The sequence below is a fragment of the Taeniopygia guttata genome, chromosome 4A (assembly GCF_048771995.1).
Source record: "Taeniopygia guttata chromosome 4A, bTaeGut7.mat, whole genome shotgun sequence".
NCBI classification, from domain to species: Eukaryota; Metazoa; Chordata; class Aves; order Passeriformes; family Estrildidae; genus Taeniopygia; species Taeniopygia guttata.
Window position 1 is genome coordinate 17774883 of NC_133029.1, and position 20242 is coordinate 17795124.

The 20242-nt window shown below is 49.8% G+C and overlaps 1 protein-coding gene across 2 annotated transcripts in view; it reads right to left on the reverse strand.

The window, feature by feature from the left end:
* Positions 1-20242, reverse strand: part of LOC100221324 (gamma-aminobutyric acid receptor subunit beta-4) — a 76332-nt gene that overhangs the window by 1183 nt on the left and 54907 nt on the right. The window contains exons 5-8 of one of the 2 annotated variants that reach the window (XM_041716224.2): positions 9931-10013; positions 5437-5574; positions 3847-3999; positions 964-1208 (exon numbers count right to left, since the gene is read on the reverse strand). In XM_041716224.2, coding sequence (XP_041572158.1) covers positions 964-1208; positions 3847-3999; positions 5437-5574; positions 9931-10013 — 619 coding nt within the window. Of the gene's footprint in view, positions 1-951; positions 1209-3846; positions 4000-5436; positions 5575-9930; positions 10014-20242 lie in introns of both variants that reach the window. The other variant, XM_041716223.2, reaches the window with a different exon arrangement.

Below are 20242 nucleotides of genomic sequence, written 5' to 3' on the forward strand. Positions count from 1 at the left end.
TTAGGGGGGATTCTGAACAGATTTCTGGGGAGTAATACTGTTGGAAATGATGTGTCTTATAAACTTTTAAATTAACTTTAGTCATGGGTTGGTTTGCCTTTGCCAAAGGGGGGTGGAAATTGAGGTTTCTCTTCAAAAGATTCTGTTCATCAAGGGTCTGAGTCTCAGTGGGTGAGGCCTCAATCAACAAAAAGAAGATTCCTAGATTCTGAGAGCTTAATATCTACAGGTTGGAAGTAGCCAGACAACACACAGGAGATAGAGAGATGTTAACAGATATTGAACCCCTGGCAGGTTCCCAGTCTGGGAAAAGATTGATAAGAGAGCCAAAGAATGAGGACCAAAAATAGTATTGAAGGTGAAGGAATCAGTAGCCAATAGGAGATCAAATACTAAGAATTGTGTAATGCAGAACCAAAGAATGAGATTTCTTTGGGTTTTTTTTTAACATATAAATATGTGAAAATGCTGGTAAATAATCACATGTGGTTGGAATAATTTCCACTGTATATCCTAGCCAGAATAAAGTAATGCCTGACTCATTAATACTTAAAAGATGGTGTTGAGGAGTTCCTTTTCTTCCCCAGAGTTTGGTGACCATATTCCTGATGGGGTCATTTGTGAGCTCTGAACATGCTGCATTTGGGGGTTGTCCTCTGCTGCTGGGGTAGAACGAGCAGCCACCCGTGCTTGCAGCAAATTTTTTAGTGGGGGTAGTGTGATTCTGCCAACACAGGAGGACCTAAAACCACAGAGGGACTATTGGCTGCCCCACCCAAGGAGGAGGATTCTGGTGAGACTGGATGAGGATGATCAAGGTGGAAAAATTCCCAGTAATCACCAGACAAGAGAAACTGGGGTTCATCTTTAGCGATGAGCACAAAGGCTGTTGCACAGCTCACCCAGTGGGGAGCCTGAATTCTCCTGGCACAATGAAAGGAGAGGACAAACCTGCTCTCTCACCCTCTTCTCCTCGTAACGGTGGCGCTCGTTGTTGGCCTTGCTGACGCGCTCACTCTGCTTCTTCTGCTGCCGCGGCCCTCGCCCGAAGAATATGTAGTTGACAAAAGCATATTCCAGGAGTGCCAGGAACACGAAGACGAAGCAGCCCATGAGATAAACATCAATAGCCTTGACGTAGGGGATCTTGGGCAGAGTCTCCCGCAGGTGGGTGTTGATGGTTGTCATGGTCAGCACGGTGGTGACCCCTGTGAGGAGAGGGCAGGTGCTCTGTTACCCACACGGGGTGGTTTCCTGGAATGCTGTTCGCAGCTCCCTCATCCCTCCTTCCAGCTGGACTGCCTCAGGAGGGATGGGAGCAGTGCAACTGGGAACGAAGCTGTGATGATTCTAAGCCCACATGCCCACTACAAATTGCTGCAGAAAATGATCCAGCAGCAAACAGCTGGAGAAAGTCTCAAAGCAGACCATCATCAGTATGATGGGGATCAGTATCCCTGTTTCTTTAAGTTCCCCATATCCTCCCTCTTTCTCTCAGTCAGGTAGGAAACATTCAGTTTTGCTCTTTTTTACCCTCTTCTCCTTTTTTTAACTGCATGAACTCATGAGGCTTCATTGTGGGCTACTGAATGCCTCAGCATCCTTGGCATCATGAGTTTATAAGCTGCTGTGTCTTTCCAATGCCACGGATTGGAGAAAGAGTGAAAAGATTTCCTCTTCATGACACTCTCTTTTTTTTTTGTCTGCCTTGTAGGCTTCTGTCCTTGACCCCATCAGTTCCCACCTTCCTCTCAGCAGCTTTACCATTCATTACATCAATTATCACTTGTACACATTCCTCCCATGGTTCTCACACTCTCCCTTTTAGGCCTCCTCACATTTCTTGCATCTTAAATAAGCGTTTTGTGAACACTTTTGTCCCCATCTACTCAGTTCCAAAAGCCTGATTCACTATGATTTCTCTCACAGCTTCAGTCCTCTTCTTCAGCTTCTTCGAGCTTCTTCTCAGACTCTTCCCTTCTCTGGACTGTCAGAGTGGCCTCAGACCTCTTTGACAGCCTTCTGCCAGCTCCAAAGACATGGCAATGAACCTTCATACTTCTCTTGGGGTGATAACTCTTCCTCTTCAACCTAGCCTTCCTCTGCTTCTCTAGCTGTTCTTTCTACCTTGCTGATGTTCTTTTCTCCTTTTTCCTTCTCATCTCCCTGTTGGCAGCTCTAACAATCTCCATGACCTTAATTTCTCCTGTGGTTTGAGCCCCACCTGTACAGTGGTGGCTCCCTGTGCAGCCTGGACCTCTGCTTGGCCTGCTCCCCCTTCACCCTCGCTGTGTCTTTGGTGTCATGCCTGATAACAGACTGAGAGAACTATTAGCCTTCAGCTGGGTAAACAGAAGGGAGATATATTTGTATACACACAATATGGTCTATATTTAGGCAGTAGTTTAAACATACAGAAATCAGAGGCAAGGCAAGAGGGCATAGAATGTTCTCTATGTCTCCATTAAGAAGTGGACAAATCGCAATGGAGACTTAGGGCAGAGGCAAAGAGGAGCTCTTTGACTGTGTAAGCAGGTAAATCTGGAGGTGAAGTGACCAGAGGAGGCTGTGGAGTTTCTTTTTTTGGAGCTTTTTATGGATAAGTTAGGTCGAGAACTGTCAGGAATAGTTTAGGGAGAGCTGTTTCAGTTCTGATCTACACTTTTTTTCCCTGTCTTCTCCTTTGAGTCCAGATATCAGCAGAAATTCAACAGCTGTGCATCTCGCCTCCACCCTCTTGCTTGTGCTTTCACAAAGTCTGCCATGGTCTTTTTTTCTTCTCTCTCTGATTACATTCCTGTCAATACAACTGACCCTTTTAATTTACCAAGTTCTTCTTCTTCCCTCCCTATCTCCCTGCTCCAGCCTCTCCAAGCAGGCAAAGCCAAATCACCTTTTTTATACCTTTGTAGAACCGATCCCTCCTCTGAGTCTTCTCAAACTCTTTCTCCTCGAGCTACTTGAAGCCCCCGAGCTTTGCTGTAAGACCCAGCCTCTGCCTGAGCTGCACTGCCTCTCTGAGCCTTGTCCCACTCAGAGATCCAGCCCTGCTCCCTCCTCTCCTCTCCTACTGCCTCAGAACTTTCCCTCATGTCGCACAGCCCCATTCTCATATGCCAGCCATCCCCCCTTTTTCCTGTTCCTCCTTCCAAACCCTCATCTGCCATCCACCCCCACTTCCCTTCTGTGGCGTAAAAACCTCATTTCCCCCCTCTTATAGGAAAACATTCCTATTTAGGGGAGCATGTGCCAAAGAAGAACTTGGACTTTAACTACTGTCCCACATTTGCCTTGGCCTGGAAGGTCTTCTTCTTCTGCAGAGGGTGTCTGCATGGGGCCTGAGCTATCAGAAAAATGTGCCATGCCCCTGCTTTTATTTCTTTCATCTTTTAACCATTCCCATACAACTTTTTGGCCGTCCAGCCTCAACAATCATCAAGCAACTGACCACTCCTGGCACACTTGTTGACAAAGGTGCCCAGATTTTTCTTCTTAAGAAAACCAGTGTAAACCAGAGCTAAGGAACTCAGGGCATGTCCCACGAACCTGAGAATCGGTGACCATCTATATTTTTGTTTAGAGTTTAAACTCACACCCAGGAAATTTTTGGTAGGACTTTTACTGGTTCAAATAGAACAGACTCCAGTATGAATAAAAAAAAAAATTAAAAGAAAACTCTTCTGATTTAAAATTTAAAGTTTTTCTCAGAAAAAAAAAAATGTCCATTTGAGATGACAACTTTGACAGGCTTGCTTAATTGCTACCTCATAAAGAAAAGGGATTTTCTTTGTTACAGCTGATGGCCCTCAAGAAAACACCTCCAAAATACAATGAAAAGGTCCATACCCAGTGCCACTCGTGCTGCAGAAGCATCATAGTTGATCCAGAAGGAGACCCAGGAGAGGATGGTGATGAGGATGGATGGCATGTAGGTCTGCAGGATGAAGTAACCAATGTTCCTCTTAATCCGGAAACTCAGGGATAAGCGCAGATACGAACCTGCCAATGAGACATCAGAGGAGGATGTGGTGGGAGAGGAGGGAAAGGCTGGATTTCTGCTAAGAGCTTAGGTTAGGAACTGAAATTTTATTTGGAAATAGTTCTCCAGAGGCAGGAAAAATGAGAAATCTCCTGTTTCCTGCAGCTGGTTTTGCAGACTGGTCAATTTTTGCAGGGGGTCCCATCGGAATCTTCTCAGTTGTCCCAGAGTATTAAGAAGAAAAGAAACTCTACATAAGTCACATTATTAGATCAGCCATCATGGGAGAATGGCTGTTCAGTGCTGGAATTGCTATTATGGTGCCAGCCAATATGATGGAGGCTTACACAGGAGACTTTAACCCTATATTTGGGTGCCCCGAGATGATTTTCCAATGTTTCATGTGCCAGCTCTGCCTCCAAACAGCAATGAAGATCTGAATCATATTTTTCCCATGCTGTTCTAAAAATAGGTTATGGTCAGACTGGGCAAATTCATATGCAAATAGAGAACTGTTAGTTAATCTGAAGGTCTCTTTTTTATTATTTTCAAGTTGTTGCAACTTCCTCCTAATCTTTTAGCAAACCTAATGAGGATAGTGAGGACAATAAGTACAATAAGTACTTTTTACAGTCCTTCCACTGGAGCAGGCTAATTTTGACAAGGACAAAGCAGTGCCTCTTTCATTGCTGTCAGACAAAGTCCAAGTCATTCCTCCTGCCCACCTCTGTCCCTCAGGCAACACAGGAGCCTGAAATATGGGTGTAATCCTGGTTGGCAGCTAAAGTAACAAGAAAACATCTAAACCATCAAGGATGTAGATTGGGAAAAAGGAGGTATTGTTCTCTCACCACCATGTGCCTCTTCTATGGCTTGAACACAGTTTCACAGTTTCACAGTTTCACAATTTCATATTTCACCAGTCTTTTTTTGACAGGTGTGTGCTGTGCTCTTTCAGCAGTGAACTCCACCTCAGACCAGCAACCAAAATCCAACTCCCTCCATCTTTCCAGCTGGCAGCATCTGAATCGTCCCAGGTATTCTCTCCAAACCATTTTATTGCCATGTACAGATGGGTTTGCATAGTTTCATAGCCCACTTGCTTCTCAATGGATATATTTTCTCCTTACTATTGCACCTACATTAGCTTTGAGACCCAGATGTAAACCACATAAAAATCAGATGAAGGCTGAGAACCTTCTGAAGAGGTTCTGAGCTCACTCATTATTTTTACTAAGAAATGGGAATAATTGCAGTGGGGAAAATGATCTTGAAAGTTTTTGAAGAGAAGCAGACATTAAAAAAAAAAAGGAAAAAAGCAAAGCTGGTGGGTGCAGAAGTCATTTTTTTTTTTTTTGAGGAACCCCAAGGTGAAGCCTAGATCCCCAGAATTTGAATCAGAGGGATTCAGACCAGTTAATCAGCAGCAGGTTTGCCCATTCCTTCACCAGACTCACCAGTGGTGAAGACCACTTCCCTGCTGACCAGCCTCTGCTCGATGATGGTGAACTGGGGCAGCTCCAGCACCTCCATCCCCGTGACAGCAGAGTCATTCCCTTGCCAGAAGAAGACAATGTCATCCACCGTGTAACCATCTGCAGGGAGGAAGGAGCACACAGGGAGAGCTAAGCTGACAGGCTGGACCAGATGACATCTTCATTTGCACTAAGGTGATCTGGAAAAGGATCCAAAAGAAAGCCCACACCAAGCCTAGCCTCTCCCTGCTGATGTACTTTCTTTCTTCAGCTGAGCTTGGCAATACAGTCCCCAGGAGAAGAGGAAAAACTGGCCAGAACTCCCACTTCTGGCTAGAATTCAGAGCAAAAGGTGAGGCGTGGCCCATGCAGCCTTGACTTGCACCATGTAATCTCCATGGCTGACGTGACAGCGACCTGAGCGCCAGAAGCCTCTGTCAAATGCACCAAACACAGCATTTTGCTTTTTAAAAACTGCCTCCTTTTACCAGGAGGGGGAGACCACACAGTACAGACTGGTGGGACTGGGTACACAGGGCAGGCAGCTCAGTATTAAACATTCCCAGAGACAAGAAGAGCTACAGCAGCAGCTGAAAAGAAGTTTGAAGATGAGAGCACCTCCCTTTCCTAAGTCCTCTCAGTCAAAATTCAAATCCAAGAAGTGAACAGAGTCTCTGAGGATGGGGGCTGTTTTACCAAGTGCTGGCTGAGAAGAGTGGTAATGAAAGAAGAGAGGAAGGGGAGCCAGACTCAAATATTCATCCCTTACATTTCGGGGCCATGGGTTTGCTAACTCAGCCAAGCTTCTTGCTTTAACCCCAAAATACACATGGCAGACAGGGCTGCATGGGCTGGAAATGTGACCCCCCAAGTGCTCTGGACTCGTGGGGGATGAGGGCCAGGGGATGAACCCATGAAATCCTTCACCCACCAGTGCGGTGTTCACAGCCCTGCCCTGTCCTGGGGGCAAGGATTCTTCACAACTTGAAAATCAACAGTGCTTGTGTGTTTTGAAGCCCTTTGGCTGCAGCTGCTCAGACTGTCAGTAAAGCTTCCTGGGAGCAGTAGGACATGGCCAGGCTTTGGTGCCTTCAGAGCGTGAGCCTCACCTGTGCCCACTGGCAGCCTGTGTTCAGCACCTGCACTGCAGCACAGAGCCTGCCTTGGCCAGCCACCCTCGCTGTGCCAGGCTCAGTGCCACTCGGAGCGTGCCACCACAGCCAGGGACACGAGGAGCTGCTGCATGTGCCACCGAGGAGGAATTCTGCTTTGGGGGTTACCCCAGATCAGAGGTGAACCTTCGAGGACAGTGCCATCCTGAAGCTCCCGAGTGGACAAAGGGCTCAGCAGTCTGCTCTGATCTCACAGCTGACCCTGCTCTGAGCTGCAGGCTGGACTACAGACACCCCAAGGTGTCTTCCCAAACGGAATTATTTGATGACTGTGCAGTCTCCAGGCCCACATCCTGCGCTCTCAGTCATTACTGCACTTATTCACGGGTGCCAAAAGATAAACCCGATTTTCCAAATGCCATGCCACATCTGCTTCTGGTGGAAATCAGCCAGGGCTCCACCTCCTTCCCCGGCTGTTCCTGCTCCCAGAGTGCTAAACCCTCACACCTTGGAGCCCACAGGGTTTGAGGACCCTTGGGTTATTCTCCTCACACACCAGCTCTGTGCAAGGACTTGGTGTTTGCATCACTCAGCCCCTGGGCTGGAACAGAAACACCCAAGTCCCCCCACTCCTCCCAGTGGCCGATTCCAGCAGCTCCAACACCCTCCCAGCTCAGAAACCTTGTGTAGGATTTCACATCGGAATTCACCTGCCTCAGACTCTCAGGCTCCCATGGTTGTCCCAAATTTCTCCAGGAGGTTCCCGAGCCCTTTCCCGCAGCGTTCCCCCTCTGCAGGGGTGAACCCAGCCTGGAAACAATTCACCTCTCCACCTCCTTTGCAGTAAACAAACCAGACTGAGCTACTGAGGTTTCTCACTGCACAACATCTGCTCCAGCTCTTGAACCACTTTTTAGCATCTTCCCTCAACCTCTTCTGGTTTCTCAGCTTCCTCCCTAAATTTTGGAACCCAGCCACAGACAGTGTTGCCCATGTCAGTGACATGTTCAGAGCCAATCAGTTCTGAGCTCTGACTCACAGTTCCCCTGGTTTATATAACAGGGCTGGCTCCAGCCTTGTGCCAGAGCCACAGAAGCTCCAGCCGTGGTGCCTCCCTCACCTCCCCGTGTGGCTCCAGCCCCGGGTGTGGCCCTGCAGTCCCACACGGGCACAGAGCTCTGCACTTGCTGTGCCCAAAGCCCTTCCGGATGGATTCCGACTGGGACGGATTCAAATGCACAGCGAGCGCAGCCCCGCACGCTGCTATCTTCATCATCCACAAATTTAACAGCAGTGACTTCAAATTTACTTCCTGATCAGCAATGAAAATGTCAAATTATGGTAACTAATTTTAGGAGATCTCACAGTTAACTAGCTCTATTCCGTTTATTTTATGACCTGCTGGTGTTGGGTACCAATTTTTGTATTTTTATTTTTTTTTATTATGGCATTATGCAATATGAAATCAAGCATGTTTTTCATGAAACCATTTTAAAAAAATGTTTCTAAAGGGAAAGGTTGCTTGGTCTAAAAATAAATGCTTCACTTTGATTTCTAGCTTTAAAGAGAAAACCAAATTTCCATTTCACTTCTAAAAAGTAAACGAACTTTCACAAAGACAAGTCATTTCCATCTAAAATATCGAAAAGTATTGATATGACGTCTTAAAATGTCAGATTAGCAGCCTGTTTGCAGCCTGCCTCATCAGGATTTTGTTGGATCCTGGCACACAGATAGGCAGGGGTATACGTGGTGAGAGTTATTTTTGGGGTGAAGGGATGGGATCAACAGGCAGTGCTTATCTCCTGCAGATAAGGGCCCTGAGCTTCTGTGGGGCAGGTGACCCCATCTGCCTTCTGCTGCTTCCCAAACCCAGCACCCCTGCATCAGAAAAGGGCTTTTTCTCTGAGGTTTGACTCGGTTTTGTTTTTTAAAATACATTGGTTTTATAATCCAGCCCTAAAAGGATTGATGTTCCAGAGTCAAGTGGAAGCAAAGAAAATGGAGCCCCGCAGATTGAGAATGTGCAAGTGTGTAAAAGACAAAAGCTCTGAGGGAGGAAACAATTGGATCTCTTCATTTCGGCCTTGGTCTCAGGAATATTGTGTGGAAATGCAGCTTTGATGAACAAATTGGCTGGACATGACCCATTAAGAACAAAATCGCAACACGGGGAACTGTGGGTAATTCCCTGCCTTCTGTTTCCTTGGTTGTACTGTAAACTGTTCCCAAACTGCTGAGGAGTGGCAGGAATGACATTCTGGCACTCGTGCCTGCAGCAGGACCCCATTTCCATCCCGTGAGCCTGCACGGGCAGGATGGTCAGGACAGCTCCCAGCCACGGCTGCTGTGGGAGCTCCCTGATGGACAGAGCAATTCCAGATCCCTCCCTGATGGAAGGAGCAACTCCAGATCCCTCCGTGATGGACAGAGCAACTCCAGATCCCTCCCTGATGGACAGAGCAACTCCAGATCCCTCCGTGATGGAAGGAGCAATTCCAGATCCCTCCCTGATGGAAGGAGCAATTCCAGATCCCTCCGTGATGGATGGAGCAATTCCAGATCCCTCCATGATGGACAGAGCAATTCCAGATCCCTCCGTGATGGAAGGAGCAATTCCCAGCCCCGTCCCTGATGAAAGGAGCAATTCCCAGATCCCTCCCTCACAGAAGGAGCAATTCCCATCTCCCTCCCTGATGGACAGAGCAATTCCGGATCCCTCCCTGATGGAAGGAGCAATTCCAGATCCCTCCCTGATGGAAGTAGCAATTCCCAGCCCCCTCCCTGAAGGAAAGAGCAATTCCCAGATCCCTCCCTGATGAAAGGAGCAATTCCAGATCCCTCCCTGATGGATGGCTCAATTCCCAGATCCCTCCCTCATTGAAGGAGCAATTCCAGATCCCTCCCTGATGGAAGTAGCAATTCCCAGCCCCGTCCCTGAAGGAAGGAGCAATTCCCAGATAATCCCTGCTGTGGCTGGAGCTCTGGTGCCCCGGACAGCCCTGGAGGGAACCTGCCGTGCATTTCTGTCGGGGAGCTGGACCTCCTCTGCCAGCAGACTGGAAGAGGATTTCCATGGGCATCCAGAGAACATCCAGGCAGGGATGAGGGCTTGGGTACCACCTCCAGCCATGAGCAAAGACACCTTCCTTAACGCTAAGGGAGGCTTCCACCACCCTCTTGGGACTGATTTGAATGCCCGGCCTGCTGCTAGAGCTCCGTTTTCCTGGGAATTTCCCCCATGGGTGAGGGAGCCTGGTGCTGCAGCAGCCCTGGGGGCATCCCCAGGAGCAGGGAGCTGTGGCAGGGGCGGGTGGCATCAGGTGGCACCGCGTGGCAGGGGATGTGCCCGAGGCATACGCACAGCTCTCGATCTCCAGCGTGCAGTTCTGCTGGTCCAGCGGGTACCTCCGCAGGTCCATCATGCAGGCGGCCGTGGTGGTGATCCTGAAAGGGGAAGAGGGACAAAAATACAATAAAATTGAAAAACCAATAAAATCTGTTGTGTCTGCTTTTTTCTTACCAAAAAAAAAAAAAAAAAAGGAAAAAAAGGAGTAATGCAAGGCAGAAGTGAAAGTCAGGCAGCATTTGGGGCCGCTGTTTCCCTGGAAACCAGGGAGCTCCGGGGTGGGAGGTGTGCAGGGCGGGGGGCTGATGCAGCTCACCCCCAGTGGCACGGCACAAACCCTCCGTGACTCACGTCAGCAAGGCAGCATCTCTATTAACGGGGTGGGGAGGGAGCTGTGCTCCTGCTCTGCCTCTCCCTGGAGAGAGACAAAGAACCAGGAGCAGGCACAGCCCCGGCTTTGGGGGGAAGAGAAGAGACTGCCGGTGTGGAGCAGAGACAGCAGACATGAGGCCCAGGGTGGATTGATTCCATCACCCAGCAGTGACCAGCTGCTGACCACACTGTCACCCCCTTCCCTCACGAGCTGCCCCAAATCCCCTAAGTACAGCCCCCCATCCCCGTGCCCCTCCATCGTGCCCACTTTGGCACTGCCAACCCCAAACCCCAAAACCCCAGAGGGCTCGCAGAGCCTTCCCACCCCAAAGCCCCACTAACGGAGGCACCCGTCTGCAAATGATTGTGTGGTCAGCAAAGACACTTGGGGATGTGTGTGGGGGTGTGTGCATCCCCCCAGAAAATAAATGTGGGGAGAGGATGAGGGTGGGTGCTGCTTTGGGGTGTTGGAGCACGGGGAGGACACAGAGCAGCGCAGTGCCCGTGCTGAGGTTCAGCTGAGGATGCCAGGAGGGTTGTGTGTGTTGTACAGGAAGGAATGTTGTACATCTCTGAAATGGGGGATTTTGGGGTGGGATAGATGAGGGCATAGAGGCAGGGACAGAGTTAACTGCCCAGCATGGCAACACCACCCTGGAGTTAACAGGCTGCCCTGTTTCTCAGATCTATTGCTCCCCTCGCCCTTTGATGCAGTCTTCTTCCTGTGCCATGGATGTGTGCAGAGTGCTGGAGAGGGGGGACAGATTGCTGCATTCTCCCCCTATTTTTTCAATTAACCATCTGGAAGGCATTAATCAAGCTACACATTTTTTACTATGTAGGCATAACCAGTGAACTGTTAACTAGAAAGCTTTATCTTCTGAGCCCTGTGGCCTGGGAGAGAGAAAAGAGAGGGAAAAAAAGAAAAACAAGAAAGCAGGGAGGATGAGATGGCGAGCCAGTGAAAGAGAAGGGAAAAAAAAAAAAAAAAAGAAAAAGCAAAAAACATCAATGGTAGAAAAAGAGACCAGAAAGGGGGAGAATATGGGTGAAGCTGGACATAAAATTAGAAATGGGGAGGAAGGGGGAAGGAGGTGGGAGGATAGAAGAAGGTGGAAGAGGGCTGCCCCAGTGGGGGTATGGGGGCAGGGGCTGTGGCAGGGCAGGCTGGCAGCCCCGCAGAGCTGCTGGCTCTTTAAGAAATCTCGTGTGCTAAATTTATCTTCTCTGCTGTCTGTGAAGTCTGTTTGTAGGAGATGAAGCCTTGAGGAGAGCCTTTGCCACTGCCTGCCGTGCTATAAATAGATCCGAAGAGACGAAGGGAATTTATATATATCCTCACTGGGTCTAGATACAACACTGCAACTGCCCTCTCTCCGAGCAGGGGGCCCAGGCGAGCTCTTAACCCTTTCATCTGTGATGCATTTGGGGTGGAGGAGAAAGCTCTGAGGGGGAGAAGGACAACAGGACGGGAACCACTTAAAAAATCACCACCGCTGCCTTGCCCTTGTGTGGATTGGCAGCTCTAGGAGGGCAGCTGGGAACACAACGCCTGTCCCACCCCAATCCTGCTCTGTGCTGGGGTAACTGGGCATTGTGGTGGTGGGGTGAGCAAAGAGGAGCTGCAGCCTTGGCAGGAAAGCCCAAGGTGGGAGGTGCAGAGCCCATGGCCGGACCAGGAGTGGGATGAGTCATGCTGCACACAGCATCCACTCCGGATTGCACCGCACCCCTGGGACACCGCGGCCACCAACGCGCATCCCGCTTCCCCTACGGTGTCAGATGCAAAAAATGGATTAAATGAAAATTTTCCACCCCATTTGTGGAGCCCTGCGGGCTAAAACCTTTGCACAGTGTCCATCCCAAAATCGCAGCCCGGCTGCAGGGCTGGCTGCAGAAAGGACACGCGGGCTGCTGTGCTCACACAGGGTCCCCCTGGCCAGGATTTGCTTATCACCTGCAGTGTTGGTTGGAAATGCAGAGCGTGACACAGTGAGATATGGCTACCACGCTCCATGCACCAAACCCCGCTCACGCTGGCAGCTGGCATAAATCCACAGCCATGCCAGTGATTTTTGCAAGATCACACCAATCTGTATCAGCAGAGATTTACATCAGGGCAGAATTTAGCCCTGTTGATTCAAAAGGAAGGGACAGGTAGGACAGAAAGGAGAAAAACAAGCCTGAGATGACATTTGTCCTCAAAAAGCCAGATAATGTCTTTGCCATTAAAGGACAGGTATATCCACACAGTGTAGCTCAGCATCCTCCAGAGATACCCCAGTTAGATGCAGATTCCAAACTCTGGTGATCTGCCCATATAAAGCTGCTTGGGCAGGTAAAATTGGAGCCATGTCAGGCTTTGTGTTGTTTTTTGAGCAGAGGTGGCACAGCCATACACAGCTGTGCTGGGCTGTAGCGTTTCACCTGCAGTGCCTGGCCAGCCCGGGGATGCCAGCACCGCAGGACCACCAGGCGTGGGGCCTGGGTGGAGCAAGATTCAAGAGGCAGCTGGTCTGGGGCACCAGCTCCAGGTCAGGTCCTGCCTCTGGGCTTGCTAAACCCTGATAAACCAACCCAGCTTGGGGTAAAGCAAGTGGTGTATCCCAGAGAGCGTGGAAGTGTTTCATTCCTTAGATTTCAGATCTTACAAAGTATCCTGAATGCCAACTTCCCTTTGATAGACCCTGCTTGAAGAATCAACCTTCACCTGTTCCTAGAGGGGCCAAGGAGAGCTTTCTCCAGCTTTGGTGGCTGTGTACCCAGGGCAGGTGGGACTCATGGAGGGATGAGAGGCTTCACACACCTCTCGCAGTCAAAGGGGAGCATGAGCAAATCTCAGTCACTCCAGCGACCTTCTGGGGTCACAGCACGTGCCACCTCTGGTCCAGGAGGCCACAGCACCAACCTGTGCCTCATCATTTCATGTGTATAAATGTATTACCTTGCTACACTCTGAGCTGTTGTGTGAAGAGGTGGGTTTGCTTGGCATGTGGGAAACTGCATGGGCAGGACAGGATGGGGGGATGGATGGGGGATTGCCACTCAGGAGCTCCTGTCTCAACAGGGCTAAGAGAAAATCAAGGTGGAAGGAAAGTAAAAGGTGGGAAAATGAGGAGAGACGATGGCATGAGCACAGATAGGGAAGGCAGGAGTGGAGATGACAGAGAGGAGAGCAGAGAGTACAGGACAGACCAGCAGGGTAAGGGAAGAGAGGAGGGTGATCAGGGGCTGGACGGGGTAAAGCAGCCTGGAGAGGAAGCGCCGGAGGAGAATGAGAGGTTAAAGAGGGAAAGCAGAGCAGCGGATACTCACTCAGTGAGCAGGGAGATGAGGAAACAGGGAACAAACCATCATCCTGTAAACAGCTCTAGACAGAGCACACTGCCTCCAGAAGACGTGAGCACAGTGAAAGGGAGCAGGGAGCGCGGGGACCAGAGGGAACGCCAGGGAAGGATGCCACCTTCCCCGTGGCGCTAGCATGAGGCGCTGGCGCCCGGCCAGCCCGCATCTTCTCCCTCCCCCTCCTCCTCTCCCGCTTCTCTACCCACCTCCCTCCCCTTTTAAATTCAGAAATTTGTGTGGTGTGAAATTTCATCTGCTTTGACGGCGATTCACAGAGACACTGCCCGTGGAGGGAGCGGCTCTCCCGCGCCGCGCGCTCAGCGAAGCGTCCAGCGCCTTCCACACCGAGCCTGGTCACCACCACAGCACCCTCCAGCTCCCCTTCCCTCCCCTGATCCCTGCCCACCCCACAGGCCTCGGGGTCAGTCCCTCACAGTCACAACTTTGACGCCTCCTTCCCCACAAAAAAAAGACATTCATGCCTTTGCCCCTAATTGTTTCTCCTGAGGTCTGAAGGCAGTTGTGCCATCCAAGCAGCCAAGGTCTCACTGCCCTGCTACTCCAGTGCACAGCTGGCAGGCAAACACGGTTCGTCTGGGGGGAGACTGCTGTGGAGAAAGCACCGTGCATCTCACAAAAAAATAAAAAGAAGAAAAAAGGAAAAAAGGGACATGGATGAGATGTCGAGCAGCTTGGGCAGGATGATGGAGACCTCCTTCTCTGCCAGCATCAAATGGATCAAGCAGAAAGCAAAGCAACATGGATACCTCACCCTGGAGAGTGTCCTCATCCCCAGGAGAGGTAGAGACCACCTCTAGAAAAATATACATGGAGCTCTAAGTCACACAGGGCTAGATCTGGGTGTCTGATTGCTGCAGTGAGGAAAGTTCTGCCCTCTTGAAGCTTGTATGGCCAGAGCAGATGCTGGCATGGGGAGGGTGGTGCAACCTCCACTGCTGCTCTGCACCGAGCCTGGCAGCAGCAGAGCTTGGCCCCACCACAGCTGCAGCTCAAAAGGGAGTGCTCAGGTTGCTGCAAACCATCAGTTCTCCACAAATATTTCAGTTCTCTGACATGAACACCACCAGCCATTTCATTCCCCCTCTGATCCTCCTCATCACTGTTTACTTATTAATGGCTTCTTCTGTCTTATTTAGAATGATTATATAAGTGCACAGGCACAGAGCAGCATAGAGCTCCAAGCTGCCATTAAACCCTGCTGCAGGCCAGGGTCTGCTTTCCCCCTGCTCCTTTCCCTGGTGCTGGCCACCTTCAGGGGAGCTGCCCATTCAGCTCCTGCCCAGCCCCTCTCCCTCGGCTGCAGGCCCTGAAAGCTCTCAGCCTCCCATTCACCCTCTGCATCACCTCAGCATGTTGGGAGAGCCGAGCTCACCAGTCACAAGTGTGAGGGGTAAACAATTACTGCCCAAAAATGTGACCTGATTGCAAAAGGAGCAAGTCCAGGATTTCTAAGGAGGATTGAGTGGGAGAGAGGAGAAGACCATTACCTTTGAGGCATTGCTAAAGTGAGTGTGGTGCTTTCCCCTTAAAGCTCATCCTCACAAAATAAACTTCTGCACTGTGACTGTGTCTATCCCAGCAAATGAAAAATACCTGGCACTGGTTTCTGAGGCCAGTGTCAACTGGCATGGAACAGTCTTGGTCTACCCCGCAATTCCTACCCCACAGAAAAGGGTCTGGCTGCATGCAGAAAGCCTGTTGGGAATGGTCACCAGCCTCTGCTGGGCTCTAACTGGGGATACCCAAGGGACTGTTTTGGACACAGAGCAAAGCCAGGAAACAAACTGACTGTGGAGAACACTGATACTCAGTGTCCAGGAATCTTCCCCAACACATTTGGCTTGGAAAGGATGCTGACTAAAACTCGGTATGGCTGAGAACAGGAGGGGAGCAGCACAAATCCCCCCACCACTGCCTTTCTAATTCCAGGGGAGACACAACCTGCAAGCACCTCACTCTCTCTCCCAGTTCTGGATGAGGTGCCACGATGCAGGGACTAACACAAACACTCTCACAGCCAAAGACAAACATTTAAGTTGCTATTTGCAACTTTCTGGCTTCCAGATCTCCTGAGAAGCTAAAGATGCTCCTGTCCCCTTGGGATGCAGACTCCCAAAGCTCTCAGGAGTTTGCAGCAGTAAGGAGAAGGGATGGAAGCTCAGGTTCTGCAGGACTTATTCAGGCTCACCCCATGGGGCAAGTTAGACTCCTACGGGAATTCTGGTGACTAAGAGTAGAAAGAGAGGCAAAATTACTGTTTTGCTAAACATGGGAATAAAACCAAAACCAAGTTCTTATTCTGCACATTCTCAAAGTCAGTCATAAAAAACATGCTGGCAAATGTCACCTTCTGCCTGGCAGTAAGCACAAACTTCCAAGGGCCTGGAGGGATTTATAAACCCATGGTGAATTTTGCCATTCTTTTAACACAGTTTGATCTTTGCAAACTCCTGGAGGTTATGATTGAACCAAGAGCAAGGCAAGGATATGGAATATTTTCCCCTTGTGTCATTTGCCTAAAACTGACTCCACAAGCCTTGGCACAATCCTGCTAAGGTCACTCTGTTTCCAAAAGCATCTGTGCTTGCATAGGCATCCTTTGATAAATAACAGTGTACACTGCACTCAGATGGGAGGAAAAGGAAGATTTTTTAATCTAGCACTTAGGATACCACTCCTCTTAACCAAACATTTTTCCCATCCTGGTAGAGTGGAAAGCTGAGCTGCCTTGACTGCAAGGTTTTGTTTTTCTGCCCCTTTATTCCATCCCAAATGCACCATGCATTTGGCCAGCTGCCAGCTGAACTGGGAGACAGGAGAGCGGTGGAGCACCTTTAAACAGCTTCTTTTCCTATGGTTGTTTCAGATATCAGTGACTTGCACTTAACAGAGGTATCACCCTTCAAGAGAATCAGGCTGGCACAAGCTGCATTAATAAAACAGCAAAACTTAAACGTATGGGAGGTGGCAAAGAACAGGAAAAGCCCAGGGACAGGCTTAAGAGTGGTGGCTGGGACAGGAAGAAGGATGAAGAGGTGCTGCCAGGGTGAGCTGGGGTCTCGGGGCACACCAGCTGCCTCAGGAGACAGTGGATGCTCCCTGACCTCTCTTTCTGCTGATAAACAACTCAGACTCATAGGAGATGTAGCACAGGCAGCAATTCCAGCCAGGAGAGTGCTTGCCTTTGTTCTTGCAAAGATGCAAGGATATTAAGGATGGAGGAGCAGCTTTGGCTTTGCTGCTTTGTCCTGTTTTAGTAAGCTCCAATTTCTTCCACGTCTTCTAAGGTTATTGAGAAATTTCATATTATTAAACTTTCTTCAAGTGTTTCTTGTTAATCCATCATCCCAACCCTAAGAGACAAAAATGCAGGAGAGGATCCATCTTTAAGCTCAACTGGGGAGCTGAGCTCTTAATTAAACCATGATTTCCCCTCACCTACCTAAGGAAGTCCTCTCCAACCTCCACATCTTTGTGCTAAGGAGCTGGCCCAAGGCAGGGCTTGGGGGTGGGAGCAGGACAAGGCCCCGGGAGCAGCTCCAAGGGGATGGATGGATGGATGGATGGATGATGGATGGATGGATGGATGGATGTGGATGGATGGATGGATGGATGGATGGATGGATGGATGGATGGATGGATGGATGGATGGATGGATATGAGTCCAACTTTTTGCACCCCAGCTGCCATGGGGGAGATTTCTGTTGCCTTTGTCTAACCTGCAGAGGGAGCAGGCATTGCTCCCAGAGACAGGGTAGAGCCTGAATCATCTCACACATTTCCAGAGAAACCTCTCTCGGGGAGGGAAGAGGAAGCAAAAATAGTGGATTTCTTCCCTGCTGGCCTGTGAGATGGGAGAAGAAAATTGCTCAGTGGTCTCAGCACAGAAAAGAACTCCTCAGTATTAAAAACTCCTGTCTTAACACATCAGGCCAGATTCTTGCAGAAAATCAATGAATACCCGTGGAGAGAACAAGGACATGGCTGCAGACAACAGCTCCAAGTGAGACAGGAGCAGAAGAAACCTTTCTTTTGGCTGAAGAGCCAAATAACCCCAGGCTGGGAGCTGGGGAATGCAACGCTGCCAGGGCTAGACTGGGGATGGGGGCTATGGAGAAGCCCCCAGGAGGAGCCCCAGCCATGGGCAGCAGGCAGGGCAGGCTCTGGGGTGGCACGAGGGGCTGTGACAGTGTCCCCAAGGCTTCACGGGCCATCAGGTGGGATGTTTGACATCACCCTGTGCTGCTCCACAATGCCAGGTGAGCCACAGGGATGTCCCGGCTGCCTTGCCCAGCAGCGAGGTCTGGTCCCCAGGTGGGTCAGCAGTGAGAGGGCTGGTGGCTCCCAGGAGCAGCTGACTGCTGAGACCTCACCATGGAGAGCAGAACTGGGGTGCTGCCAAAGCAGATACACCCAGCATCTCTCAGCTTAAAACAATTTGAGATGTTTGAAGCATGGCTGTCGGAATCTGTGGGTATTGATGATCCCGAGACTGTAGAAAGTCTCTGTCTGTCAGCCCCGCTGCCAAAGCAGAAGCCATAATTCGTCTGTGCTGGTTTCAAGGTTGTTTATTCTGTTTATCTCTAACATGTTCTGCTGCCCTGCCGCAGCTCTGTCCTGCAGGGCAGCGTGTGGGGCTCTGCCCTCAGTGGGATGGTACAAACATTAAATACCACAAACTACCTGTGCTGGATTTACAATAACATGCCAATATCTGTCACCTACGTTGGACAGTGTGTCCCCAGCCTGAACCAACAGAAAAATGCCAACACCACAGTGACACATGGAGGGCATGAAGAAGGAGAAAAAGGACAAGGCACACCCAATTTCCTCCATCTTGTCCCCTCTGAACCCCTAATCTAGAAACCTAAAATTTTACTTTTGCACCCGTGCCACACTTAATTATTACTTATATCAAACACTCAGAGCTGGTAATTCATCCTGTAAGACTGAAAACTCTTTTCCATGGACAGAGATCACAGCCAGTGTCTCTGGGGGCTCTGTCCAGGGGGGTTCCTGACCCCTGCCAGGGTCCCAGGGCAGCCAGAGGGAAGCCCTGGGTTCCCACACATGGCAATTCTCTCCCTCTTGCTTGGCACTGATGAGAGGGTTCTGCCTCCCCAGGAGAGCATTCCTTGGGCTTGGAGCCCCACAGTGCCTTGGCACCTCTGCGTGCTCCCGGACTGACTCATCCCTCAAGCACACCTCGTTGCATCACCAGGCCAGGAATAAAAACCCCCACCTCACACATGCACACGTTCCCCAGCACCACCCCCACCTTCGCAGGAGGAGATCCCTCCTTCCCTCCGCACAGGATTGAGCCTCCACCACCAAATTCCTCTGCAGTTTTCCAGTTGCTCAGTTTACACTGCCTGGCTCCTCGCCAGCCAGCATGGTCCATGCTGCTCCCTGCCTGCTTCCCAGCATCCCAGATTCCCACCAGCCAGGCATGCAGCCTGGCCTCCTCAAATCACCTGTTTCGACAAAAATCCAAAAATCTAAAATTCTGCCTCTGATTAGAACAAAACCAAATGGCTTCAAGATTTCCCTGAAGGATGTTTTAAATACGATTCCCCAGTTACCACATGAGAATTTCAGCATTGTTACAGTGGTTGCTATTTTTAGGTCTCTGAAAACAGACAGCAAAATGCTGGTGACATCAGCACTTGACAAGTGTCGACTTGTTTCACTACCAAATGGATGCTGCATGGTCTGGGCAAGGAAATAAAAATCCCAGAAAAAAGTATAGCTTGAATGTGTGATAATGTAAAGCTTATTGAATATTGGGGCAGGGCTCCAGACAGTGTGTGGAGGTCCAGAGAAAGCCTTGGTAATTCTGTTACTCAAATATCAATGGTGGTTGTAAAGCAGCTTGTAACAGTGAGGGAAATATTGACCTCAGTGAAACATCAACATTCGCTGACATGGTTTTTCTTAAATGAAAAAAATTCTCCCTAATTTTTTGTTCAAAATTTGATGGAACTGATACAATTTCTGACAAAAAAAAAAAAAAATAGCCATTTGGTGGCAAAATATATTAAATTCAGCCAGTGCTATCCAGATTTTGCTCACTGTTTTATCCACCTCCCTCCACCACCCAGCAGCTTTGTCTTTGTGGGTAGCACCTTCAAGCCTCCCTTTCTGTTGCAGGATTTCCACACCATTTTAGCACTCCCCTGTTTCACACCATGGGTGAACATCCCTCCTGTGCTCCACAGGCACTTCTCACTCCAGCAAGGTGTTCAGGGGCCAGGTGAGTGCAGGCACCACCGTGGCAGGGTACACCTCCTGCATCCTCCATCCCGTGGGTGCGAGCAGAGCTGGGACTGCCCTCCGGGCTGGCTCAGGGCTCTGTTTGGCCTTCTGGGGTTTGTGCCATCTGGCAGCTGCTTGGGGAAGGGGTAGGAAACACCAGTCCTGCATCCCAGCATCACTGCTGCTGCTTATTCATTCCTTTTGTTGGAGACCTGGCAGCCAGCTATTAATGTGAGCCCGGTGGGAATTAATTTTGGAGTAAGCTTTTGTATGGAATGCTTCCCTGAGATGGAGCTGGATTGCACTTCCTTCAACCATTAATTTGCTAATTCCA